The sequence below is a fragment of the Pogona vitticeps genome, chromosome 9, assembly GCF_051106095.1.
Source record: "Pogona vitticeps strain Pit_001003342236 chromosome 9, PviZW2.1, whole genome shotgun sequence".
Classification (NCBI taxonomy): domain Eukaryota; kingdom Metazoa; phylum Chordata; class Lepidosauria; order Squamata; family Agamidae; genus Pogona; species Pogona vitticeps.
In genome coordinates, this window is record NC_135791.1 from 25989875 (window position 1) to 26017678 (window position 27804).

A 27804-nucleotide genomic window follows, 5' to 3' on the forward strand; every position below is an offset into this window, starting at 1 on the left:
TGCAGCCATGGCTCCTGAAGAGGGTAGACGCCTCTCAGCCTGGTGGCTCAGCTGTGACCATCCCGCCTTGGGTGACCCACTAGGAATCCATGCTCATCACGGGAGTCTGGCTTCTGGACAGCATTGCTTCTGGCTTCTCTGACACCCTCCCACCGTGTGCATCAAGGAAGGCGCTTTTGCTTACAAGTTTTAATAGGACGTTGAACTTTTTAAATACTGCAGTAGTTTATGGTTTCTGCTTTTAATGTTTCTTTTAACACTGTAGGTCATTTTTAGGAGAAAAGTTAACAGAAATATTTTGAACGAATGAACAAGTGATTTCTATTTTCCGTTGATTGTTGGAGGCCTCACACTGCCAGCCAACACTGTTTCGTTTCTTTTCGCTCAAGAGTGGAAGGGTGGCGTCTGAATCCTCTCTCTTAGGGTTCTTTCTAGCTGTTTTCCTAACTTCCAAGTCGATCCGCTTGTCATCTCTGCCCAGAGACCCTTTTCCCGTAAATCTTTTCCTACTAAGTTATGCTTTCCACATTGGTGGGTATGTAGGGAGGCTCACAAACAGAAGGCAGAACTTTTCAAGCCTGAACTTCTTACTTCTTCAAACATATTTTTGAGCATTCTGGAAGGAAAGTCCATTGCCTCTGGGTAGATTGGGGTCCTTATACTGTTATGTTTTAATATATACGTATATTATATATATAAAGTGGATTAATCCCCACGTGGAGACGAAAACAAGAAGTGACCGGAGAGACAGCCCCAAGGACCAAGAAGGACCCCGGTGACCATCCCAAGACCTGACAGAAACGGAAGGAAGACCCCGAGCCGATCGGTCTGGCGATATCGCTCGGGGCTCCATCTCTCCTGAAAAGACAGGTCCGGCCGGGGAAGGACAGGAACGCGCCAGCAAAACCAAGCGCTTTGTTCTTTCATGAGGCTTCTTTAGAAAAAGATGCGAGGCGAGACGGGAGCCGCGTGGCAAGTGGCGGTCGGGTCCAGGGCCAGCGGGAAACGCCGAGGCGCCGGAGCCGCCCTCGCGGGCTTGACCATGTGCAGAGTGCCCGCCGCCCGCTCCCCTTGGCTCCAGGCGGGTTGGGAGAGAGCGGGGGAAGGCGGGGGGGGGCGTCTGGCTCTCCCCAACCCCCAGCCCGCGGAAAGGCGGAGGAGGAGGAGGAAGAGGCGGGGGCGGCATCCAGGCAGCGCCTCGCCGCCGCGCCCGCTCATCACCATCTGAAAGGCAGCGGCGCCGGCGGTGCCTCCAGCCCCCGAGCCCGCGCCCCAGCGCTGGGGGGCCGGTGGAGGCTGGCTGCCTAGCCGGCCCGTCCCCGCGCCCCTGGAGGGCCCCGGTCGATGGCCGAAGAGCTCCGCCGGGCAGCGCCGAGGCCGCCGAGCATGGTCCGCGGCGGGGATCGGAGCCGGGGGCGCCGGCGGCGGGCGCCGGGAGGCGCGGAGGCGGCTGGGGCCGTGCGCGCTGGCGGAGGCAACCGCGGCGGCTGGGGGTGAGGCGCGGCGCGGGCCGAGGGGGTGCGCGCTTTAGGATCGGGCCCGCGGAGGGGGCGACACGTGTGGGCGGCCGGGCGGAGGAGGACGGGGAGCCGGCGCCCGAGTTTGGGCGCTTCGGGGGGTTTGGAGGGGGGACGCTTTAGGGAGCGCGTCCGGGTGGGGAAAGTTTGGGGGACGGCAAGGGGGGCGCTTGGGGGAGGGGTCGAGGGCAAGGGGGGACCTCGGACGGTCTTTCTGGAGGGAGAGACCCTTGTGCCGGGGGGGCAGCGTCCGAGGAGTGTTGGGGATCCCCCTGGGTTTTGAGTTTGGAGCAGGCAGATCGAGGGGTGTGGGTCTTGGGCGGGTTGGGGGGGGGAGAGGCATCGAGGAGCCTCGAAGGGCGGCCGGGGAGGACATCGGGGGGGGGGGGCGTGAGCTCGGGCAGAGGAGAACCGCGTGAATCGGAGTCCGAGGCGACGCGACCGGAGCAGGCGAGCGCCACTGCGAAGCTGAGAGGAAGCCCGGGCGGGGGTTTGGGCTTTGCCTTCACGGTTGGTGGCTGGCGGCGGGGGGGGGGGGAGAGGAGGAGGAGAGGGGGGCCTGCGCAGGAATTGGGGCGGCCGAGGGGAAGGTCTTGGGTGGCGGGGCTCCCGGAGGATGGAGATCTGAGAAGACGAACTTTGCAGGAGGCGAGAGGACGATTATGGCGGGGTTGCCCGCTCCGGAAGTTTGGGGGCTGGTGGGGGGGGGAGTATGGGAAGGGGGTGTCCGCTGGGATCATTTGGAGGGAAGACTTTGGAGGGGCGGGCGGGCGACGACGCACCGCTGAATCTGGGGTTGGACGGAGAAGCGGAGCATGTGCCCAGCGGCTGTGCCGGGTGAGCAGCCCTTTCTGCACGTGGAGGCGCGCGCGGGGGGTCCCTGATGCTGGCGGGGGGGGGTCTGCTTCGGAAGTGTGCGAGAATCCCCGAGGAATCTGGGGGTGGGTGACACGCGAGACGTTTTTCTCATCTGAATAGCGGTAGATTTCTGGGTACCAGGAGTCGGAGAAAGGAGCGGAAGCGAAGAGCCCCCAGCTGGGAAACAAAACAGAGCCACGGGCTGCCTTTTGCCTTTGTGGACCCCGCTTATATCGGGGCTGAAGTTCACTGGGGGTTTAGGGTGTGTGTCTGTGCATGTGTGTGTTGGTGTTTAGGTCATCGGGCTGGACGCGGAGGGGATTAGGCGAAGGGTGCAGTTACTGTGATTTTTGGTGCAGGTCTCTTTGTGGCTCGTGTGAATGCAGAGGGATAAAGGGTTGCAAGCAAGAGTCGCCAGCCTTAAGGTGAGGCGGCTGCTTCTGGCCACCGAGCATGGCACGCTGGAAGCCAGCAAGGGGAGGTTCGGCAGCCCTGAGGACTCCCCAGTCCAGCAGGAGAATTGCTCCGGACAGCTTTGGCGAAATGAGCCGGCAGGGGCCCAGTTCGGCCACCTCAGAGGGCAGCAGCCTTGAAACATCCCCCCACCCCCGCCCCGCTGTACCCCGTGCCTCAGGCAGGTATGGGACGGCCCACTATTAGAGACAGGATCCCCCAGTTGGGGGACGGCTGGTTCCTTAGATTCGCTGGGGCTGTGGATTCTGTCCACCCTGTTTCCCTCTGGGTTTCCTCTTGCTTTCTCTGGATTAGGATGCCAAACAGGTCTGATGGAGCAACTGGCACACACACACACACACACACACACACACACACACACACGCACGCAGGCACGCACTCACGCACACACCCAAAGCACATGTTGTCTACCCGGGAGACCCCAGCAATAAATGGCCCTGGGTATCTTAATTGATGCACAGGTGCCTGTTCAAGGATATCCAGTGTGGTGTAGTGGACAGAGTGGTGGACTCAAGAGGCCTGGGTTCGAATCCCTGTTCAGCCATGGAAGCTCACTTGGTGGCGTGGAAGTGGTAAAACCACTCCTTAAATATTTCTTGAAAGCCCTGTTAGGGTTGGTAGAAGTTGGTCCTGAGTTGATGGCACAGAACATCGCAGGCCCCTCCTGATTTAGGGGATGCAAAATTGGCTAACTCCAGGGAGAGTGGACTAGCCGACATTCTCGCCGCCCACCATTGCCCCTACGGTCACTTACAGTCATGGACCGATTGTGCCCCTGGCTTTACTTTGAACCAGAATGAGAGCAGGAAAATGGCAGTTTGGGGAGATATTTGACTGTAGAAGTAATGACTGTGGAAGATTTAACATCAATTAACTATCAGAGAATTAACTGAATGGGCAGCCAGGCAGCTGTCCTGAAATGGGTGGGTGGGTGGGGGCAACCAAGAAGCCTTCCCCTCCCTGATCCAAATCCTGATCCATAATATTCTCTTTGTAGTGTATGTATCCTTAGAGGAACTTCTGTATGTCACAAAGTCAAATATAAGGAAAGAGTGATGGAGGCTGAAGCGCCCGAGGGAGCCTGGAATGAATTCTCCTTTAAAGGCAGACGTCCCAGGCTTAGTAGGGTGTTCTGAATTCTGTGCCACGCTTGGCCATGGGCAAGCTTGTTTTATCCACACTATGCACAGAAGAGGTGGGCCAGCAAGGAGTGCTTTGCAGGTTTGTGTGTGTGTGTGTGTGTGTGTGTGTGTGTGTGTGTGTGAATTTACTGTGGCCAAAATGGAACTGCAGACACTCGAGACTTGAATAAAGAATCGGGAGGATCCATTGCTTGGCACAGATTGTGATTTTCCAACCGGAGATCTTTGCTGAAGGAGAGATTTGATTTCTCACGTTCTTTGGAGTGGGGCTGGGATGGTTGGACGCTGGGATGTGTCATTCTCCTTGCTCCTTCAAAGAGTACAATTGGGGGATGCAGTGGAGGGTCTTCCCGGTTATTCTTTCATTATTTATTTACTATTTAAACTATTTCCGACCCACGTCCCTCCTTCAAAAGGTCCCAAGGTGGCTTAAAAGGGGAGATCACGAGTCGGGTGTCATCTGCAGGCAGCAGTTCCTGGCACACAATCCGAGAATCATGAAGTTGGAAGGGGCCTCTTAAGGCCATCGAGCCCAACCATCGGCTCAAGGCAGGAATCCAAATTAAAGGGTATCTACCAGGTGGTTGTTCAAAGATTAGGTCGTCCATCAACCTCTCCAGGGCTACCTGGACCGTGAGAACTTCATTTCCGACATGAAAGGCTGGCTCACTCAAGCTGTTCTCTCTCCTATTGTTTCCCTGGGCTGTGTTTTGGGTGGTTGCCTGTGTTCAGTGCTGGAAGGAAGTGTGTGTGTGTGTGTTTCTGCTCTTCTTTCATATGTTTTGGACCCTGGTGTTGGCCTGATGGTGAAGCACAGCCTTGCATGTAGGAATTCCCAGATTTTGTTCTAAGGATCTCCCGTTTAAAAAGAGTCAGGGCGGGGATGATGGGGGAGTCATATTTTCTCCCTGGCCACTAGGCTAGCTACACAAGAATCTGGAGGAGTTCCTGTTTTTGAATTTCAACTCCCAGTAGTCCAGACTGACTAGTCTGAGCCCAGGTGGAGAAGTAGCCCAACCTGCTGGCACAAAGCATTCTGTTCTTTTACTCTCAGCAGGCAAGTGAAATATATATATATGGCTAGTAATCTTTATAAGGTTGTCCACAGATCTGGGCGTAAAACTCACATAGTTCAGCTGTCCTTCTCTAGGGTAGCCAGGAAAGCTGGGAATGCTCTTACCTGAGCTTGCTCCCTGCACCTAATATTTAAGGTAGAGTACCTCTGAACATGGAGGGTCCATTTATCCTAAGTTAGACTTCTGGGCACACAGAGGCTTCTGCTACTTACCTTTAAGTCCAATATGCTAACATCATACCCTTTTCTCTTTATGAGGGTCCTTATGTAGCCCAAGCAGCACCATTGAGGCACAAGAGGTGAGGGTCCCCTATGAGGAGAAAGGCAGCGTATAGATAATTTGAATAAATACATAAAATAAATAGCTGCCTTCCTATGGAAGCGAGGGGAGGGCTTAAGTTTTGCAGAAGTAGAATAAATATTCATGGGTAGCCTGGTCCAGCTTGGTGATGATAAAGCATGTTAATTGGCCACAGAACACCGAGTCTCCTATCGGGGGGGGGGGGGGGCAACAATGGGGAAACTGAGTCAAGAGCAGGGTGGAGACGAGGGAAGAGAATGTCCTGGAAAAGTGACATGGCTGGTTGGCTGGAATCTTAAATAGGAACCCTCTGTACAGCCAGACTCTTCCCGGGTGTTGCTTATGTAAAGCTCTCTGCTTGGCTTCTGCATTTTGCTTTGTAGAATCCTTTGTAGAACTGGAGAAATTCAGAGACCTCGTGGCTGCTTAAAAGGTTCATGCTTGCACTTAGAAATGTGATATTAGTGCTTTCAAAACCTTGATCCATTGGCTTGCACGGCAAATGACCTGCCAGTTTCACTCTTTTTACTACCTTGCAGTTGGTTCTGCCCTTATGGGTGTAATGACATGGTTGTCCCGTGAAGCCAATGATCCTAAGCAGATCCCAGCTTTTGAATCTTGTGCGTCCATGTGCGCAGGTCCCTGTGCATGGGCGTGCGTGCCTCCACCTCTCTTCCCTTTGTCTTCCTGAGGTTAATTCCCATCCCAGGGTGAATGGAGCCCTTTCCCACCTTCCCACAGTTCTCCTTCTGAAATTCCAGAGTTTATAGTTAGCCGTCTTCTCTTCTCTCTTGTCATTGCAGTTGATGTGCCAAATGGATGCACACTTTTCAAGATCTTTGTTTGGGGACTCAAAGTTTGAGGGGCTTGCAAGCCTAGACGGGGTGCTTTTTCCTTCCCACGGCATGCAAGCATCCTTGTGCTGCCCCCCCCTCTTTCCCTGCTGCCCACAGCTAGCAAAGGTGTGCACTGGGGGGTGGGGGGGGGTGGGGGGTGGGAAGGAGGACTGGAGGCTTCGTGTGGGTGGGCATTGGTATGCGCAAAGCAGCATGTCTATTGATGATCTCCATTTTATATGCGCGAGAGGTGTAGGTTTTGTATTGGTATGTGCGAGAGGGTGCGAGTGCAGTTGTGCGTGCCTCCGGATCGGTATGCGTGGGCGCTCGCGCGTTTCATGCGGGGAGTTTGGGAGCTGTGGGGGGGGAGAGAGAGGTGGATTTGGACGTGCAGCGCTTGGCTTGTGCATCTCCTGGCCTGGGTCTGCTTGCAGAACTGTTTCTGTTGGTGTTGAAAAAGCCGGGGTGCACACTTTTGTAATCGTAGTTTTCATGCACGGCAGACCGTATTTTCATCTCCTCTGCTTCATGTAAGGTGGTTGGAGGGCTCTGTATGCAGCCTTCCCCTTGGGGAAACTGCCCCCCCCTTTCTGCCAACCTGGAAAGAAGTTTATTGGCTATGGTATAAAGAGCTTGAAACGTCCACCTGGTGAGCCTTTTTAAAAGTTTCTTTCCGTGGTTCTCTCGAAGGGGGCTCTGCCGAGGATCAGCAGGAAAGGTTAAGCACCTTTGGATCCTTACAAATGTGGTGCAGCCGTATGAGACCGAGTTCCAGACTCTGTAGCTTAGAGTGACAAGCGGCCTTCCTCCAGGAAACCAAATTCAGGACACCACACCATGGCACCCACCTACCAACCCACCCTATTTACTCCCACTGCCTTAGATCCAGGAACAAGGTTTACCTCCATACGTAACTGGGGTTCTGCCCCAGGCAACCCTCCGTGACAAGATGCATCTAATTCTTCGTTAAAAGGAAGATAAAAGATGCTGTCTCCCACCCAGAAGCCTTAAAAACCTGACTAGTTCTTGGTCCTTTTGCCTTCTCCTTTATCTCGCGACCTAGGATCCATAATTCAATTGTGCCATCGTAATAGACAAAACAAGAGGTGTTTCCCCCCTTCCCAATTTGGCAGACTGGTTTATTGGAGAAAGCACTGAATGTATGTTTATGTCAAAGCTATTCTGATCCTGCTTTTGTAAGTGTAGTAGTGTAGATGTGTTTGGGTGGTTGCTATTTTTAAATGCACACCCCGTTTTAAAAAAAAATTACCTGTAAAATACAACCTTCTGTGTTTGTGTGGCTACTCTCCTCACTTATCCTTAGACACTGAAGCAGAAAATCAGTTTTTAAGAATTCGTTTATTTATTTTGAAAGCTGATGGTGCCTCTTCTTTCCCTTTGGAAAGGACAGCAAACAAACCAAAACAGCACTCTTTAAAACAACCTTTAAAATCCACATGGACATAAACAAGGATCAGTGCAGTTTGTAAGGAGAGCAATTAACCAACAAGGCTTCAACAACAGATACCCCCTCTGTCCATGAGTTACTAAAACTTTTAATCAAACTTTGGCTTAATATTGTATATTGTTGCTCCAGATGAATTTGTGGGCGACAGGCTCTCAGAGCCCCCCCCTTTGGCCAGCCTACCCCTTTTTGGCCATCCTCACATTCCCTCCTCCTGTCTAATTTCTTGCCCAGGAACAAGCCTTAGCCCCTCCCGGTGCTCCTTCATCTTCCTGAGAGGGCTTCTTTGCCCTCTGTCTTGTTCCCTCCAAGAGAGAGGAAGGGAGGGACGAGCGCAAAGGTTGCACGTAGTCTTGCCAAGAGGATGTGCAGAGGCAGGGTGCTTTGGCCACTGGGGGTCCCGGATGAGATGCGGACCCTTGATAGATGGCCACTGTTAGCAGAGCACCCACCCATCACCCCAAAGGAGGTCGTCCATCTGCATAAAGTGGCACGTGCTGATTTCTGTGTCCAGATGCAAAAACACAAATGATTTTTAAAAAGAGTTATTGAATAGAGTTACAACACATTTCACTTCCGTGGAAAGGCTGGGAGCGGGTGACTTCTCTGACTGTTCAGTATGCTAGCCAGATGTTGCTCTCCGTGACTGGTGGGCAATTTGCACCATGAGTTAAGTATCCTCAAGTTGCCTCTGACTTTTGGTGACCCTTCCGCCCTTGCTCAAGTTATTACTGAACTACATCTCCCATTGTCCTTAGCCAGCATGGTTGGTGGTGGGAGTCGCAGTCCCTCTGCATCTGGACGATATCAGCTACGCTATCCTTTCCTGGCACAATACAAGGAGCTGCCTTCTCCCGTCGGCTGAGCGCCATGTTGCCAATCTCTGACTGCCATGTTGCCAATCTCTGACCTGCTGGCTTTCTGGCCAGGTTTTTCAACCTTAGTCCTGCCGGGAGACCCTGAACCTTTCCTGTGGGTCACCCGTCGCAGGCCTGATGCTGTTTACTTTCAGAAATGAGAAATGAGGTTGGCCGGGGTTCTGGTAGTGTGGTGGGAACAGCAACATAGAATTATCATCAGCATCGGCATCTTAAAACGGCCGACCTGGAAGGGACCTTGTGGATCTCTAAGTCCAGCCTCTGTGCAGCAGGCCCAGGGGGGAATCGAACCCCCAACCTCTCTAGACCTGCAGAGCTGGAAGGGAACCCTGAGGCCATCAATCCCAGCCCTTGATGAAGTAGGAAAAGAACATCGTTTTCTCAGCAGTGATGGAAACTGCCTCTCGGCCGTGGGATATGCTTTTGGGGGGGGGGTGCTGACGGGATGCAGTGTCTCCTCCTGCTGCCCAGCCATGCATTTTGAACATCCTTTTTTCTATGTCTCCTCTTATTTTTGTATTCAGAGAAAAGAGACTTCAGTCCTATTGGGGCCATGGCGCATGCTGAAAGCACTCAACGATTCATCTGCGGTTCACCCCTTACCTCTTTTGATCCCAGAGAGGACAGCCAAAGTCCTCTGTATCGTGGCCGCCTCTCTCCTTTGATATTGCAACATCTCCTGCTCTTGAAGGCAGCTCAGAAAGGGCCCTGGGTAGAGGCAGCCGGTTAGAATAATATATTTTATACAGAGCTTAGCAAAAGACACACACACACACCACATCATGAGAAGGCTGGGTTCTCTGGAAAAGACAATCAGGCTGGGAAAGGTGGAAGGCAGCAGGAAAAGAGGAAGGCCCAATATGAGATGGACTGACACCCTAAAAGAAGCCAGAGGGTTGAGTTTGCAAGAGCTGAGAAGAGGGGATTATGGAGAGCTCTCATCCATGGGGTCACCGTAAGTCAGAGGCAACGTGAGGTCACACAACAACAACAACAACAAATATATACAACACAACTCAGAGAATCCTTAGGATGCCAAGAGTTCAGGAAAGGAGCTTCTCTAAGCCATTGAAACTGAGAAATTGAGAAACAGCGATTTGCCCAAGGATCTTAAGGCCGCCATTTGAACTCAGGGCTCAAGATGTGGTCTCCCCTGCCCCTTTATCACTGAGTCTGAAAGATGGATATGTGCCTCTTGGAGGGGATGTGTAGCTTTGGAATTTTTTATTTTTAGGAAGTTTTCTTATTTTCCTCTCCAGACTTCTACCGAGAGCTCTCTGGATTTTAATTATAACTCCAGCTAGGGAGTCAACGATAATTGAGCTAAATTTGTGTCATAGTTTATGCTAATATTTTTTTGCAATTAGTGGCTTTTTAGTAAGATTCCTCTCTGGAGCTAAGCTTCCCGTTTTGCTACCAATGTGCGTCCCCCCCCTTCCCTTCCCTTCCCTCTCCACCCTCCCCTTTCCATGTGTGGCAAATTTGGCTTCTTGGACAGAGATTTCAATGAAAACAGATGGCTATTCAAGGGGCATTTTCCTGACACCCCCCCCCCCCCCGCCGGTGCATATTTCATATGCTGTGTGATCTTTATATAGGATATTTCTTCTTACGCTATAGGACTGTATGTAGGTATGTGAATGCAAAACCCACTGTGTGCAAATTGCAGAATATCAGATTGTGTTTATAAGACAGGACAAGGTCAGAATTGGAAGTTGCCTTAAATTGATCAAAAATTAAAATTCCAGTGTTCCTCTTCCCAAAAAATGCCTTAGTATGGCATTCTGAGTATCTGATGGAACATCCCTTTCCATGTAACCTGCCAACATGCCTTGTGGGTCTGTGTGTAACAAATATTTCCATATATCTTTCCGTGGCATATGTCTTGACTTTATGGGAAATGAACTTTTTATGGGGTGTATGCAGACCTTAACGCAAGAGGCAGGATGGAGTTCCATCAGGAAATCGGCTTATAGGCTTTGTTGAGGCTTTCACACTCAGCACCGATGCTGGGAATGGTCCTGGAAGAAGCAGGCCCACTAGTAGAGATGCTTCTGGAGTAATGTTGTTGAGACCCCACTTAAAAATCTGTTCAATGTCTTTTGAACCAACCAGAGATCTTGATGGGTGAGGCCGCCCTAGGTGGAGCCTATAGTAGCAGTCAAGCTGGGAGATTACCCACACGTGGAGGGCTGGGAAGCATTCCCAGTCCTCAAGGGGTCAGTTCAGCAGTACAGGACCAGCTGAACATGGAAAGGACATTGCAGTGGTTACTTGAGAATCCAGATTCCCGAGAGTGGCCCCTGAAGGTGAAGCGGCTGATGCAGGAGCCAAATGCACCGATCCAGGGCAGGCTGCTCAACAGCTGCCACCGTCATGGATCAATTCAGCTCCAGTGTATTGGTCCTTATCCACCCTGTAGTTTCCCTACCTTCTTCTGGAGAATAGCCAAGTGTCACCAACATGCTGGCAATTCCAGACTCCAAACCCTCCCAGGAATTCCATGGCAGTTGATAATCACCTGCAGCAATGCTGGATGGGGGAAATCTCTGAGCTGTAGGCCAAAAAAAAGCAACTTTTACAAGCACAGCCTTGTGTTTGCCCAAGTAAGTGTTTAACTCCCTCCCTCCAGGGAAGCAGCAAGGAAGAGAGCATGGAGGCAAAAGTCCATTCGTTCCCCATGGTAGCTCCCTTCCTAGCAACTGGTATTCAGATAGAGTATCTCGGGATGTGGAGGTTTGGCTGTCGGAGACGTTGAATGGCTCTCCAGAGATCAATCTCTGTCTCTTCCTTTGCAGATCCCTCTGTTAGAGTCACATAAGCGAATTAGCTTCACCCCTTCTTGTGGGCAGTCAGTGGTGTAAAAGTATGGGCACCCTTTGTTTCTACACCTGCCGGGCTGCATCAACGGGAAGGGGCTGGCCTGAGGTTGGAAAGGCTAGTGCACAGGATGCAGCCTCCCAGAGACCTCCAGCCAGTACGGACAATGAGGGTTTCTGGGAACTGTAGTCTAAAAGAGTAACTCTACCAAGCTTCAAGGCGGAGGGCATGGCTCGACAGGAGCTTTGCCACCCCAGTGGGGGAATCCGAGTTGGGTCGTAAGCGAGGCATTTTATCTGCAGAGTGTTCAACAGGCAAGTCGCCGCGGTTTCCCGAGGCAGCCACGCTAGGCACTGAACGGCCGGGATTTATTAAGCCACGTACGGCTTGGAAACCTTTGGCACCGAGCAGATGCGGCCGTAGCAAAGAAGTAAGTAGATTTCATTGCCCCCAAGTCGGCTCTTAAATTGTATGGAAACTCAAGTGTGTTTTTTTAGTTTTCTGTTTAAAAAGCCTGATTCACCATCTGCTTTTTAACTAATTAACGAGTTGCTTAAATTTGTAAATTACCAAAATCTTGACATAGGTGGCTTTTTGAAGTAACTGGAGGAGGGGTGAGCAAGCTTGGAATTTAGTTTTTCCCCCTCCCCCCCTTAAGTTAGCAACTGCTGTTAGAATGTTTTGTAAAAAAAAAAAATTATGTGTGACGATAAATGTGTTAGAACCAGGACATGTTCGAACAGTAAATGTGAGTGCCCTGTGCCAAATGGAAGACTGAAGCTTTTATTCATTTATTGGTTATTTTTCAAAAGTATTTATTAATTGCTTTGCTGCCCATCAAAACCCCTGAAGTGATGTTCATTAAATATGTAAAACGTGTTTACAACTGATATGAGTCCATTTTAAAAGTCAGTTTTTGAAACCAGCTGGGGAAAGATTTGTCTGCTAATCTACTGATGAGGACTGGAAACTTGCGGGCTTGTTTTTGTTAACCAGAAAGCTATAATTTAAAACACCCAGGTTCTTGCCTACCAATCGCTCACCTTGGAGGTTTCACTGTATTATCTTCAGCATTCTCTCTGACTGACTGAGAGCAGTAGAAAAGATTGGGAGTCGAAATGGGGGGGGGAAGGGGAGAGAAACACCTTGATAGTTATAGCCATACCAAGTGTTCATTTTTGCCTTTCCTTATTGCTTGTGCAAAAGCTCATTTGCAGAAAGCATGTGGCTGTGGGAGAACTCTTATTAAGCTTATTAAACCGAATGCTAGTTGATCACGTGGCTTCTCATCCAGAGCTTTCTCCGTGGTTTCTCCGAGTCTGTGGAACTCCCTGCCGAGGGAGGACAGACTGCTCCCCCCCTCCCCCCCCTTGTTCGCCTCCTGGAATAACAAACAGTGCCTTTGGCAACTGGTGTCGCTTTGTGGCAGGCGGAATGTCGAACCAGAATATTGCTTTGTTTTTTCTTAACTCCTGTGGTTTTAATTTTGCGCGCGTGTGTGTTTTGAATTTTTAAATGTTTTCCTGTATTTTACAGATAGGATAAAAACGGAATAAATTGCTAAATTGATAAATACTTCTAGTTTCTTTCAACTTAGCAGTGATCTGGCTGTGCAGATATTCCTGACATGTGAGCCTGGCTGTAGAGAGATTAAAAAAAGAGAAAGAGAGAGAAAGTGTGTGTGTGTGTGTGTGTGTGTGTGTGTGTGTGTGTGTATGGGGGAAAGTGTTGCTTAGTGGTTAGAGTGTTTTCCCCTTAGGACTGGTGAAACTGAGTGCTGCAGTGGCCCCAGGATTAGGGAGATGCGACGGCTTTGCTTATCCACACCTTGCAACACGGGGATCCTGGGATTTCTTACTCTGAACACCGGCTTCTGTCTCTGCGTGGCCGCTCTCCATGGTTCCCGTGCAAAGGCCAGGACTGGCTGGAGAGAAATGTGGGTGAAAGGCGAGGGAATGAACAGCTTGTCAGAGTGACTGGAAAGGATGATGGGTTTAGGGGAGGGAGAGGAGATGCTCCCTCTTCATCGGAAGCTCCAGAGGCATCAGAATTAAGCCAAAGGGGCCCATGGCGGGCTCAGACAAGCCATGCGCTTAAAGCATGGCTCCCGTATTCTCTCTGAGACGTATGTGGCCCCGCTTTGTAAATTACGTCTAAGGTTACTCGTTCTCCATACCTTTTCCTCATTTCCATGAGCACGCAAGATATGTGTGAGTGCGTGTGTATGTTTTTATCTGAAAAAACAAACAACACTCTTCATTTGATCCGGTCTGTCACAGAATCTGGTGGATTTGTGAAAGCTTTTTAATTTTATTGCTTCACGGTGTCTTGCTAAGTTGTGGTTTACTCTTCTGGATTGTGGTTTCATTACCCTGTTTGTAAGCTCCTTGAGGAAAGAAGACTGAGGGGAGATAGGATAGCGCTTTTCAAAGACTTGGGAAGCTGTCCATTCAGAGGAAGGGCAGGGATGTGTTCTCGATCATCCCAGAATGCAGGACACGCAACCATGGGCTCCCTTGTTGAGAGGAAGCCAGATTTCGGCTGAATCTCAGGAATAATTCCTAACTGTTAGAGCAGTACGACAACGGATCCCATGACTTTGGGAGGTGGTGAGCGCTCCAACGCTGGAGGCCTTCAAGAGAAAAATGGACCACCCCCTGGCAGATCTCCTTGGAGTTGTATCCTTGCCTTGAGCAGGGGGGGTTGGACTAGATGGCTTTAGAGGCCCCTTCCCGCTCCATGATTCTGTGGTTTTACCTGGAGAGCTTTAGCTGACACCTGGTTCAGACGGACTCTAAAGAAATATGCCAATTCCTGGGGAGTCGGTTTTAAGAAGTATAAATGCTCAGTTCCGTGCCTGGGAGGAACCAACGAAGAATGGTTTGAAGAACAGGCAGCAAAAAGAAGAGGCGAGCCCTTAACCCTTTGCCTCTCTCCTTCCCCAGACGGCGGCCTTTTCTAAAGGGGACGGTGGTCTGAGGTCGCCTCTGCATCGGATGGTTCCCGCATCAAGATGGCAGCTCTGTACAGCAGCGAAGTGAAGTGTGTCAGCGTTGAGTGGGACTTCCTCCAAGGCCTCTTGGTGAAGAATCAACCAGTCCCTTGGTAAGATGGCACCCCCCCCCACAGAGGTTCCAGCTTGGTAAAGACCCTAAAGCTTGATGGGGCGATTCTGGGCCAGTCATTGTCAGCCTGTGGAGAGGTTGGAGGGTCAGATGGCACAAGTGTAAGCCTTCACAGGTTGCAGACTGTTTCTCCTGGTGTCCTTGGACTGCAGTTCCCAGAAGCCTTCACCACCAGCTGGGCTTGACCGGGGTTTCTGGGAGTTGCAGTCCAAGAACACCTGTGGGGGGGGGGACCCATGGTTACGAACCGCTGCTTAGAGTCAAGTGTACTATAGTTCTGTGAAAATACCTGATGAATGAACCTTGCTGAGCTTTTTTAAGGTGCCACAGAAACTCTGGGTCGTATTTTGTCACTGTGGCTGTGTCTTGCCTCCACAACGAGCCGTGCGATGCTTTTCAGTGGCAGCTTTTGGGGTGCCCAAGTAGGAAGCTGGCCTCCCGCTCCTTGCGGGCATCACCTCTCCTGTTTTCCTCTTCAGCTTGCAGGCCCTGCGGAAGGAGAAATCCCGCAACGCGGCCCGCTCCCGTCGGGGCAAAGAGAACTTTGAATTCTACGAGCTGGCGAAGATGTTGCCCCTGCCGGGCGCCATCACCAGCCAGCTCGACAAAGCCTCCATCGTCCGGCTCACCATCAGCTACCTCAAGATGCGAGACTTTGCCAACCATGGCGATCCTCCGTGGAGCTTGAGAGCAGAAGGGCCCGCCCCTATGGGCAAAGGTAGGTGCCGCTTGGTGGGAACGTCCCTTTTAGGGTTGTGTGGTTGTGCAATGATAAAATGGTTGAGTTGGGATGTAACTGGCTGGATCGCTCTGTGGGTCTGGTCTCTGGCTGTGGGGCTAGAGGTTTATCTTCCTCCTCCTCCTCTGGTTCTGCAGCCAGAGACAGAAATCCTTGAGCTATCCAGCAGTTCAGCACTTGGATTCCCTACTGCACCTCTAAGGAGAAGAGCCAGCCTGGGTAGCCTTGGGCAAGCTGTGCGGTCCCACGGTGCTTCCCGAAGAAAGGGATGGGAAACCACTTCTGAGTATTCTGTACCTGGAAAACCCTGGGAAGGGTCATCAAAAGTCAGAACTGACCTGAAAGCTTGCAGTGATTGTTCTTGGACTTGAAATTTCCCAAAGGTCATCTAGTTTAACTCCCTGAAATCTAGCACAAAAAGCATTCCTGAGAGACGGGCACCCAACTTATGCTAGGAAATCTCCCAAAGAACGAGGTCTCACGACTGTAAGAGTCTTGCCCCTTAGGAAGCCCTTCCTGATGCTTAATTCAAAGCTCAGAATTTGATTCTGTCGCTTCGGGCCCTCCGGGCTCAGCCAAAGTCAGACTTGTTCCATCTTCCCTGAGGCAGCCCATCCTCTCTCTCTCTCTCTCTGAAGATGGCCGCCAGGGCCACCTCTGGGTCATCTGTTCTAAAGGCTCAACAGAACCACCTTGCTGCCTTCCAACCCTGCCGTGACCCGGTCGGGTACAAAGGGGCAGAGATGGGGGCAAGACGTTTGGGTCCGTTGCTTCTAACTTTCATCCCAAATCTGTCCGTCCTGCTCGTGTTGTCCTAGTCCAACTCCCTGCAGCTGTAGAGGCTGAGACGTCCACTCCATTTTCTCTACGGTGATCCCTGAGATGTTTGGAGAGGGCAGCCAAGTCTGCCTGTGCCAAGAGGGGAGTGTGATTTATAATATGATAATTTCCCATGGTGGGGCCGGGGGAGGGTCTGGGGCCAAAACTACACGTGGTGCAAGTTTCCACGTCTCTTTTATGGGACTAACCAACCCCTGTCTTTCCCCCATCTTGCCTTGTCTCTCTTTCTCATCCTTGAACACCCGGACCCTTCTTGGCTTGCTCAGAAGGACGCCAAGAGCCAAGGACAACCGGTCCCTCTGAAAACTCTTCCCTGCACTCTTGACTCCCATTTTGCTAAATCCCTTCCTGCCTCTGACCCCCCTTTCACAACAAACCCTCCGAAAAAAGCCATTCCAGCACTTACACATGCAACGGCACACACACACACACAATACACACACAGGAACACTAGCCCAGATAAAATAGCATTGATTAGCATTGCAATAAATCACCATTTAAATAATGCAGCTTCAAAGTGTGTAATTAAATAAATTAACTGCCTTGGAAGAATACAGGCTTGCAGCAATTTCTGATTACTATCATTACCCGCAGGGTAATTATCAGCCCAATAACGAGTGTTCCATGAAATAGGGATAAACATCTGCCTATTGTTTGGGAAGAGGGGCAGAGGGCCTGTCTGTCTCTCCTCACCACCCGCCCGCCCTCTGCCCAGATTCCAGCACTGAGAAGAGGACATCTTGATATTTAGTACCCCTCTTCCTTTGAGATTCGCTCCCTCCCTGTGTCAGTCCCCCTCTTGTTTCAGGGGGGGAAAAAAGCCAAAATCTGTGCATGAGGAATGAATTCTATTAATGATTGGCTTTGGGGAAATGAGCCCAGAACTTTCTCAAACCCCGGGAGGGGTTTCCCGCTATTGTTTTGCCGCAGCTGGATCATAAGGGAGAAAGTTTTTAAAAAGAGGAAAGTTTAGAAAACAAAGGTGGTTGGGCCCGAGAACTCAATCCTTGGCTTCCCCAACTGGTGGGGCTGTGAATGTGCCCGGTGTTGCGTGTGCCAGCTTTTGGCAGTGAGGACTAGAAACGTAGGTGTTGTGGAAGAAGATCCTTCAGTCTGTCCTCTGTGTTTCAGAGGGGATGGCTGTTTGTAAAACTAGAACTCCAGAGGGTTTATGGCTAGCAGGAGGCAGAGAGCTTGGGAAAAGGTCTTCTTCTGGACTGTAGCATCCTCTTGCCAGCAAGGTGACCGGCTGCTCTCAGAGGTTCTGCTTTGATCAGCTGAAAAGATGTCCCTTCCCCCTAACATTTCATCTAAGCACCAGCTTTTTACAGAAACAGTGAATATTTCATCAAGTGAATACTTTTTACTGAAACACACAGACAGCAGCTGGCATGGCAAGGAGAGGACAATGGCCTCCTGTCCTTCCAAATTTGGAAGGAACAGTTTCCCCCGAGATGGTTTCTCAGACAAAGGAATGCATATCACGGATTGACCACCATTGCTTGATTTTGGGTTCCAGCTCAAGTTGGAACGATCTGAGTTAAAGGTTCATCCCTCATTTGGAGAGTGAACTGGGTACGAGGAGTCTTTGCCTCCAGGCCAACGAAGGTGGGGGAACTGTGGTCCCTCTGGGTGATGTTAGATTACTACAGATCCCATCATGTTTTGCCACTCATGGGCTGGGCTGGTGAAGGAGGATGGTCATTGTGATCCAGAATCACCTGAGGGTCCACATGCTCCCCACTCTGGATTCAAAGAGCGGTGGTTGATGCCTGAGGGCCCTTCCTCTTGGGTCACAGGAGGGCAAGGTAGACAACTTTTACCAGTCCTTGAGCTTGAGGTTTGCAAGCCAGTTGAGGGCAGAGACCTCTCTTTCCGGGCCTTAAGGGTGCAAAATAACAATTTCTATACCTCCTCCACCAATTCTTTCTTCTCACATCCCTGGAACCTGTTCATTTTTTTTCCAGACAAAACTAGAATTCCATGGCCCTGACATTACACTTTGCTTCCTTGGTAAATTATTCCCCACCCCTCGCTTCTCCCCACGAGGCTGTTGGCCACCGATGTCCCCTGTACTAATTACCATCTTTGACCTGGGGCCAGTTTCTTAATCAATCGCATTAGCGCAATTAGCAGCATTTTTTTTTCCTGCCGAAAGCAAGTCTCTTCCTGGGGCTTAGTTAGGGAAAAATATTAAGGTCATGTTGATTAATCAAGTGGCAGTTTATTAAACATCTGGAGGGAGACCAATTCTTCGCACTGACAAGCAAAATATTGGGAGGATGATTTTTGATTTTTTTTAAAAAAATATAATCTTGTTTCCCTGAGTCATTCAGCTCCTGTGGGAGAAACAGAGAGAAAGGCAGAACAGCACAGTGTGGGAAACAATGGCTGGAATCAGGACAGATGGGAAACTGAGGCTTTGACGCCGCAGCTGTTCACGATGAAGGTGATTTTATAGTGCCATCAAAGTGCCCAGGAGCAGTGCTCCCTCTGACCACTCTAAGAAATGATAACCAAAAGCAACAGCAAAACAGCAATCCATTAAAAAACCCCTCTCACACCACCAGTCATTAAGGACAAGCCTGCCTGAAGAGGAACGTATTTGCCTGCTGGCAGGAGAGCAAAGGTGAGGCCAGGCTGGCCTCCAGTGGGAGGGACTGCTGAAGAATTGATGCTTTTGAATTGTGGTGCTGGAGGAGACTCTTGAGAGTCCCCTGGACTGCAAAGAGAACAAACCTATCCATTAAGAAGGAAATCAACCCTGAGCGCTCCCTGGAAGGACAGATCCTGAAGCTGAGGCTCCAATACTTGGGCCATCTCATGAGAAGGGAAGACTCCTAGGAAAAGACGCTGATGTTGGGAAAGTGTGAAGGCGGAGGAGAAGGGGGACGACAGAGGACGAGATGGATGGAGAGAGTCACCGAAGTGGCCAACATGAATTTGACCCAACTCTGGGAGGCAGTGGAAGACAGGAGGGCCTGGCGTGCTCTGGTCCATGGGGTCACAAAGAGTCGGACACGACTTAATGACTAAACAACAACAAAAATATTCCATCATTCCACTTCAAAAATGATAGCACTCGAGGTAGCTGGCAAACATAATTAAAAGCAAAGTAAAATAATTAAAAGTCCAATGAAGTAAATTAAACGCTGAATGAAAACAAATTAGACAATAAAGCCCTCAAGTGACTCACTAGCAGCATCAATGCTAGATTCAGTAAAACCGTTTAAAAGGCCAGCTTGAAAACAGGCATCTTCCTACCCGTCCTAAAACCAGCAAGACTGGGAACTGGCTGGACCTTGGGGGAGATCCCACCCAAATACTTGGGAGCATTACAGGGCCAAGCCCATCCCCTGTTTTCATTTATTTATTTATGTTTTTATTTCATTTTTACACCGCCTGTCTGGCCGAAGCCACTCTGGGTGGTTTACAAGCATATGAATATCCCAAAAATAGAAATAATAAAATACAAATAAGCAATACACTTGAAACGTAAAAAATCATCAGTCAGGTGCGGACATTTGAAGAGCGTTCAGGACTGGGCATGTAAGAGACGGATGTACCGAGACACGGATCAGGCAGGGTTGTGGCATGATCTGCCCCCTCTCCTTTTCTGACCCAGCTTTTGGCAGCCTGCCCTGTTTCTTTTGGCCCTTGAATGGTCAGTGAATTCTCCTAAATCCCGCAGAGAGCCGTTGCCCGGCCTCATGGAACCCATCCTCGTCTGTCCCTCTTCCTCCTCACCCATCTGACATTGTCGGCCTGTTTTTGACACTTCCAAAGGCGAAACGGCCCCGCGTTGGCCTTCGTCCAGATGCCGCTTGCCCTGGCGGCTCCCACGTCATGAATCCAGCTTGACTGGGAGAAGCATCTTGTTTGGAAAGGGGCTTCGGCTGCTTCTGTCGCCCGAGTGCTCCAATGTGGTCACTTTTGGGTTAGCCTTCCCGGGGCCCTGAAACTGACTTCTCTTTCCTGGTTTTGGACACTAAGCTGGGTCTGGTCTGGTCAGGACATGGATGGGAGACCAGGAGGGAACACAGAGGATCTCCAGGGAGGATTGGGGAAGAATCCAGCCCCAAACCCCAGAGAGAAACTGGTGGTGCCAGTCTGACTGGAAGAGAGAGGTGGAGGACCAGAGACCACTTCTTAGGGTTTCTGCCTGTTCTGAAGAGCCCAGTGGCACTGCCTTCTTCTTCTTCTTCTTCTTCTTCTTCTTCTTCTTCTTCTTCTTCTTCTTCTTCATCATCATCATCATCATCATCATCATCATCATCATCATCATCGATATCTGTCAATATTTTGGACTTTTTCGCCCTCCAAGAAGCTCAAAACAATATACCTGGTTCTCCACTTTGGCTCTCATTTGACCTTCTCCACAACCCTGTGAGGTAGGCCAGGCTGCGAGACAGGGACTGGCTCAAGTTCACCTGGTCACTTTCACAGCTCATTGAAGGGGGGGGGATACCTGGCTGTTCCAAGCCCAACTCTGGCTCCCTAACCACTCCACGGCCCTGTCCTTAGTTCAGATCTCGCTGTGCCAGAGTTCCACGCAGTCGCTTTAGAGGGTTTCCCCTCTTTCAGCCTCTCCTCTGTACTAGTCCACGGGCACTCAATGTGGGCCTATCTGGCTGGCTTGTTGTAAAGATAAAGGATTTGGAAGATTCTCCTGCTGATGATAGTGCTACTCGTTTTCTCCTGAGGGCAACTCTCCTTCTCGGCCCCGGGGGGGGCGGGACATGCCCACGAGCAAGTGTTTCTTGTCAATGATCAGAAGGGGGCTTCCAACAGGCAGGACGGCACTGGATTTCCCCCCCCCCCGCTTCATCCCCATCTCTGAATGACACTTCTTTCATCCTGCCCCCCCCCCCCTTGGCTCAAGGCTTTTTCCTCCTTACTTTGCCAGCCCGGAGCCAAGAGATTGCTTGCACTTTGCCGTTCAGCTGCAGCTCATTCCGCCGTGGCGCTGCCATGCAGCCGAGATGCCGCAGCTGCGCCGCGGCCGGAATCTGCAGCAGTCCCACCAGCTTTATTCTTCCACATAATTACACAGTACGGGAAGAACGGGAGTGATTGCTCTGGGCCTGGGCAAGGCACCGCTCACAATCCCAACAGATTTTGACGTTAACCCCTCAAAGCTTTGCGTTTGTCTTTGCATTTTACAGTTTTTTTTTTAAAATTCTCTCCCCCACTTTCCTTTTCTCCTTCACCTTGCCTAGAAGGATGAGGTCCCTAGACTGTGACAAGATCCTCTCTATCTCAGCTGGCTCCCTGAGTCTGATTTTTCAGCCTTGGTGAAATATTTTGGCCCTCCCCGTCGGCCCATTTCGTTTACATTTTTTCCTGCTTTTCCTGATGCAGCAGAATGTTATTATTATTATTTTTTAAAAAGCAACCACGGAGATAGGCAGTTGCTGGGTCTTGAATGACAGAAGGAAATTGGTGAAACTCTGCAGAGTCTTATAGCTGTTGTTGATCTGCATTTCAAGTGAGTTTCTGTCTATGGGGTGTGGCAAGAACTGCTTAAAGATATTCTGGCAGCGTTTGAAGTGGGAGAGGGGAAGGTAAGAGCTAATTTATCTTCCGTGATTCTGCAGGATTCTGCTTGGAATCTGTAAAATAGGTTCAGAACTGGTGCCTTCTTATTAAAAAAAATAGTAATCATCCATAAATAGTCCCACGGCCACACATCTTCTAAAGGAAGATTCTAGCCCTCATGGGGGAAGGGATAAATGTCACCACGAGTCATGGGATAAAAGTAGCACAAATATGTAATATGCTGTTCATCTCTGTTTGTTTGCTTTTAAGACAAACAGGCCCCAGAGAGGTTCATTCCCCCCCCCCCCGGATTCTGACAGAAGGTGGGGCTATGCAGATGAAAGGGTGGGAGTATGCAAATTAGAGGACCTTGGATTCTCAGTTCCCAGAGGCACCCTTACTGTAACCCTAATTGTATGTCATTTATATTTATATTTATTTATTTATTTATTGGACTTATATACCGCCCCATAGCGCTACAAGCACTCTCCGGGCGGTTTACAATTTTAATTATAAAGGCTACACATTGCCCCCCCCAGCAAGCTGGGTACTCATTTTACCGACCTCGGAAGGATGGAAGGCTGAGTCAACCTTGAGCCGGCTACCTGGGATTTGAACCCCAGGTCGTGAGCACAGTTTTAGCTGCAGTACAGCCTTTTAACCACTGCGCCACGAGTTCTGATGTATGGAGGCCCTTTTCAGAGTTTTAATATAATAACGTAATAATTATGTGCCATCAAGTCAATTGTGAGTTATGGCAACCCCTTTCCAGGGTTTCCCAGGTAGAGAATACACAGAAGTGGTTTTGCCATTCCCTTCCTCTAGGGGGAGCCCTAGGACAGTGCAGCTTGCCCAAGGCTACCCAGGCTGGCTGCTTTTATCAGGAGGCCCAGTGGGGGGAATCGAACTCCCAATCGCTGGTTCTGCATCCAAGGTGCCTAAACCACTGAGCTTCCAGCCCACTGTCCTTACTATATAAGCCCTTTAATTTTTCTCCCGCAGGTTTCCTGCTCATGCCTGCGTGGGGATACCAACTGCCCCATCTTGCAGAGTCTAAAAGCTGGTAGGCATCCTCAAATGGCCTTATTCCTGCTGGAAAAATTAAACAATTTAAACAAAGCCCCCTTCCCACCACGAAAATAATAAGTTTTAAGAGACCAGAAATCATTGTTCATCGGAGGGTGAAATATTATGATTTTTGCGCGGTGACAGGACAGAATTATTACATGGGCTGTCATGTGATGGTTGGTGTTCTGTCCGCCCACATCTCCCTCTCCCCTCAGTGCGCTTTGTGTTTGCACGACACTAGCAAACACGATTTTTATTTTTGGGCTACTCTTTTCTCTTTGGTACATCTGTAGGGTTTCTGGAACTATTGTTCCATTACTTAGAGCATATGAATGTGCACTTCATTTCTTCCCAAACTTCACAATTTTCCCTTTCCCTCCCCCAATGATAACCCCCCCCACCCCCAGCAAGTTTCTAAACCTCATGGTTCTGCAGAGACATTTATAAATTACGTGTGTGTGAAGTTGACCCCAGGCTCGTAGACCTCATGATTGTGTAGAGATATTTGTCAGTTATTTGGACATAACGCAATGAGCAAGTTGCTAGATCTCATGGCTCTGTAGATTTATGTCCATTGCATCACTTTGTGCTTGACTTCAGCCTATAACCTGCTTTATCCACCAACAGGAAAACAACGGACACTAGAAACCAAATTCCAGCTGGCAGAGTCGGTGCTATGCCCCTCATGACAAAATCATAACAAATGAATTGTATAAAACAAAAAGCTTGTGCAAGTTAGATCTTGAGAAGCTGTTGAGAACAAAGTAGGTTATGCACAGCTTCCTAAAACATGCTCAGACCCTTGGTCTAGATGGGCGGGATAGAAATCTAATAAATAAATAAACAAATGCACTTTGTGCCTTGTGGGAGAAGAGCCAGCCTGGGTGCCCTTGGGCCAGCTGCACACTGACCCAGCGCCCCCCCCCCCCGAAAAGAAGGGAATGGGAAACCCCATCTGTACTTGGAAAACTCTTTAAAGGGTCACCCAAAGTCAGAATCGCCTTGAGAGCACATGATCATTATTTAATAAAGGCATCATCACCTGCTCTTGCATCTGCATCATGCAAGGACCACGCTGCCTTTTCCAAAAAAGAAATTCTGAATAGTTGGGAGTTAGTTCTCCAAAATGACTTCCAAGAGTTAGGGTACTTCTGTCAATCGTTTAAACCAAAGGCGATTGGGTGTCTTGACCTGCAAAACCCTGAAAACGGTTGCCACAAGTCAGCATTGCTTTGATGACACATGATTATTATTTAACAAAGGTATTGCCTGCTCCTGCATCTGCATCATGTAAGGACTACACAGCCTTTTCTAAATTTTTTTTCCTGAAGAGTGGCAGCTAGTTCACTAAATGGCTTCCAAGAGTTACAGTGCTTTTGTCTACAGTTTAAACCAAGGGCAGCCGATTTCCAGAGGTCTGGAGATGGCATTTCCCTCTCTCTGGCTTTAGAGGGGTCCACCCATTCCAGCGGTCAATGATTGTAATTGCTTGTTAAAAAGGATTATTAAAAGACTTGTCACACGCTGGCCACCATTAACATTACAAAGCTATTAAAAGCACAAATTATAGTTGTCTGCTAAAAATACAATTAAAGAAGTACAAAGAATCACCACTCCATTGTTCACTGAAAGCTGTGGGAAATAGATGTGGTTCTGATGCGCGCTTGAATGGCAGGTGTGTTGGGGGACAGCCTCTGCTCTGGTGGAAGGGAGTGCCCCAACTTGGTGGCCACCACTAAGAAGAACCTGCCGAGGGTGGGCTCATCCTATGGGCCACTGTGTCCTCGGGCCTCCCAGGAGCTACTTCCCAGGTTAATATCAAGATGCCTGAAGTGTGGAGGAATCCCAGGTGGCTGTGTGAATGTACATGTCATACAGGTCAAGGATCTCAGAGGGCACACAAATTTCAACAGTTCAAATGTTCTTACCTTGCCCTCCCTCTTTCAGAAGTTTTAGGCTGTGTTGAAAAAGGATGCTTGTGTTTTCAAACTTCTTATCTTTCTCTTTTTTTGGGGGGTGGTGGCTGCTTTATGGGTTTAAAAGTGGGAAACTTGCAAAGTTTTGGGGAGGGGGAGATTATATCCCCCCCCCCACTTCTCTCCCTCCTCCCACCCCCGTTTCCTTTCCCAGTAATCCTGGCAGCTTTCTAATTCTTACATTAAATGCTTTTAATTATAGGAGCATTCTGTCTGACCTGTGGGGTTATTTCAAGAGAGGAAAAATGAAGGAATTAAAGGAAATGACAGAGCAAATTGCCGCAATTAGCAGAGCTGGTATTGTTCTGAGTGTCTGTCAAGGGGATTCTCTGTTTGTTAGTTACAAGTAAATTCATACAGATAACGGAGACAGCTATTATAAATGCCATCTCTGAGGCTGCCTGGCACTGCAGCGATTTTTCCTTTTATAAAAATGAAAAAAGAAAAAGAAAAAAAACATTCTTTATATAAAAAAAAGATGTTCGTTCTCCTTGAAAGTGAGATCTGGAAAGAGAAGAAGGTTCTTCTGTGGTCCAACTCTGCAAATGCGTCCAGGGTGCTCAGAGCTTCCTGGTCAGCGACATTGCGGTGCGGTGCATCCGCTTGGGGTTTCCACGTGAACTTTAAAGGCAGCCTCCAAGTGGCTCAGCTTGTTTTGTGGGACAGGACCCACCACCTTTGAAAGTCGGAGCTAAATTCCAGAGGAGGTTCACTGACTTGGAGAAACCGCTTGGAGGATTTTGGCCCGGGCATCCGAAAAAAAATCCTCACCTTGACCCTGAATGGCCCCAACATGCACAGGAACGGACGTGTGGCGGTACCCAAAGAGGGCTTGGCAGAGGTGCTGCTCGGCTGCCTTGCTCCAGGAGCTGTACATGTGTGCCACCCCTACTGAAAAAGAAAGGAAAGATTTTTTTAAAAAGAGAATGAGAGAGAGAGAGAGAGAGAGAGGGAGAGAGAGAGAGAGGCAAGCCTTCCGCGACCTTGGTGCAAATTTCTCCAGGGCTTCCCGCCTTGCTGCCTCCCTTCTCTCCGCCCGGCCGGACCCCCTCCTTCCTCTTCCTCTCAGCCAGGGAACGTCTGGGCCGTGAGGAGCCACAATGAGCCAAAGGGGCCTGAAAGAAAGGTTAAGCCGAGGTCTTGTGAGCTTTTCAGCTTTTGCGAGGGAGCAGTGAATGGAGAGCTGATAAGTATTCTGGGGCCATCTCCCTAGAATGGGTAGAACACAATGACACGTCCTGTGTCCTTTGATTCTCCCTCCTTCCCCCAACCCTCCCTGTCCCCCCCCCGCTTCACCCATCCCTCCCCCAACTCTCTCCTGGTCTTCCCCACAAACGGAGTGAGCGCCTTGTGCAGATTTTTGTGACGCTGCACCACACACACTTGGTGTATCTGCGTTTTTGAGCCACTTCATGTTTGGAGCAGTTGCATATAGATAGTTGCAGAGATAGATACGCAAACAGCTCCCAACGTTCGTGGGGAAGATTTGCTTCTTACTCATCTTATACTTCTGCTATATTCCCCCCCCCCCTGAAAACTGAGGGGCAAGTGCTCCATGGGGTAATAGCTTTCATTGGACCAAATGACACTGCGTACACACACACACACACACACACACACACACACACACACACACACACACACACACACACATCTACAGTTACATCTTCAAAGAGCAGGACTGAGGTCCAACTTTTCAGTTCAGGAGCCACTGCATGCTACACGAGCAAAGGATGAAATCCCCCCCCAACCCAGTCAAAAATCAGAGATCACTGAAAATGAATGTTTTTAAGGAGCAGAAAATGCATCTTGTTGTGGTTGCTAAAACTGGAGATCAAGCAGTCCGGGCAGGATCCATGCTTTTTGGAGCCTATGTTTCTTGTAGAGAGCCCCTTTTCTCTGCCTGGATAAGACCATCTGGAGCTTTGAAACGTTGTTCTCCTCCAACCTCTTCAGTCTGTATACACAACATACAGTATATAGAAGGCCAGACTGGATTCAGATGAAGGAGGATTGAAAACTGGTCAATAAGCATCAGTAATTTAAGATATGCAGATGACTCCATCTTACTAGCTGAAAGTGGCAATGAAGTGAAACGACTTTTGGTGAAAGTGAAAGAAGAAAATGCCAAAGCAGGGCTGCAGTTGAACATGGAGAAGTCAACAATGATTCAGTTGAAATGTGGTGCTGAAGGAGAGCTTTCCGGATGCCCTGGGCTGCCAGAAGGACAAACAAGTGGGTCCCGGATCAAATCAAGCCTGAACAGTCTCTGGAGTCAAAAAATGCTGAAACTAAGGCTGTTCTCCTTTAGGCCCATCGTAAGAAAGCAGGATTTTCCGGAAAAGACAAGAATGCTGGGAAAGGCGGAAAGCAGCAGGAAAAGAGGAAGGCCCAATGCTAGATGGACTGGCTCCCTAAAGGAAGCCACAGGCTTGAGTTTGCAAGAGCTGAGCAGGGCAGGACATTTGGGCAATGGCTCATTCATGGAGTCACTCGTATAAGTTCATGCTCATAAGCGCTGCTCCTCCTGCTGACAAGGATGAGGAGTCCAAGCGACTGCCGACAATGAAGATGAGGTCAGAGAACATGAGCTGGTTCGAATTGGAGGGGTCCGGCATTGAAACTCTCTCTCTCTCTCCTTCAGGTCAATTTCTCCCTTGAAGAAAGCGGGAGCTTCATTTCCCCCCAACCCCTGGAGCACCAAGGCATGGGTCTGGGGTGTGGGGTGGGGAGAGGGCTGCTCTCTCATCGGGTCCCCAGGACGGGGGCATCTCTGATGATCGCTCTCTTCGTTTCTTGACAGCTTCCGGCCAGAGAAATGGGACGCCGCTCCTGACCGAGCTCTTTGAACAGCATTTAGGCGGCCACATCCTGCAGGTGAGTCCTCCCAGCCACCAACGCCATTGCCACTGAAGCTGCTCACCAGTCAGTCCGTGGCACGGTGGGAGGGGGGCAGGTTGGTTTGTGGCCTGAGGTGGAACAGAAAACAGTGCCCCCCCCTCTCTCAAGGCCAGAACCGGCGTACCCAAGAGTGAACAGGTAATTTGGGCACCTGAGCTGGAAAAGACCACAAACGCCTCTCCTTGGCAGTGAAGATGCAGTAAATCAGAGGCTTAGGGGGGGGTCATTCTTTTAGCCTTTGTGTGAAGATC

At 49.9% G+C, this 27804-nt stretch overlaps 1 protein-coding gene and 1 long non-coding RNA gene across 3 annotated transcripts in view; both read left to right on the forward strand.

Moving 5' to 3' along the window:
- The first annotated feature begins 1218 nt into the window (after positions 1 to 1218).
- Positions 1219 to 27804, forward strand: part of NPAS1 (neuronal PAS domain protein 1) — a 54770-nt gene continuing 28184 nt past the window's right edge. The window contains exons 1-4 of one of the 2 annotated variants that reach the window (XM_072979440.2): positions 1219 to 1493; positions 14312 to 14471; positions 14971 to 15209; positions 27456 to 27529. In XM_072979440.2, the coding sequence (XP_072835541.2) occupies positions 14380 to 14471; positions 14971 to 15209; positions 27456 to 27529 (405 nt within the window). In that variant the 5' untranslated portion in view covers positions 1219 to 1493; positions 14312 to 14379. Of the gene's footprint in view, positions 1494 to 2269; positions 2355 to 14311; positions 14472 to 14970; positions 15210 to 27455; positions 27530 to 27804 lie in introns of those variants that run through there. The other variant, XM_078380022.1, reaches the window with a different exon arrangement.
- LOC144584264 (uncharacterized) lies at positions 20959 to 25085 on the forward strand. The gene is made up of 2 exons (XR_013538396.1): positions 20959 to 21634; positions 24855 to 25085. It is a non-coding gene; the product is annotated as an uncharacterized LOC144584264 (long non-coding RNA).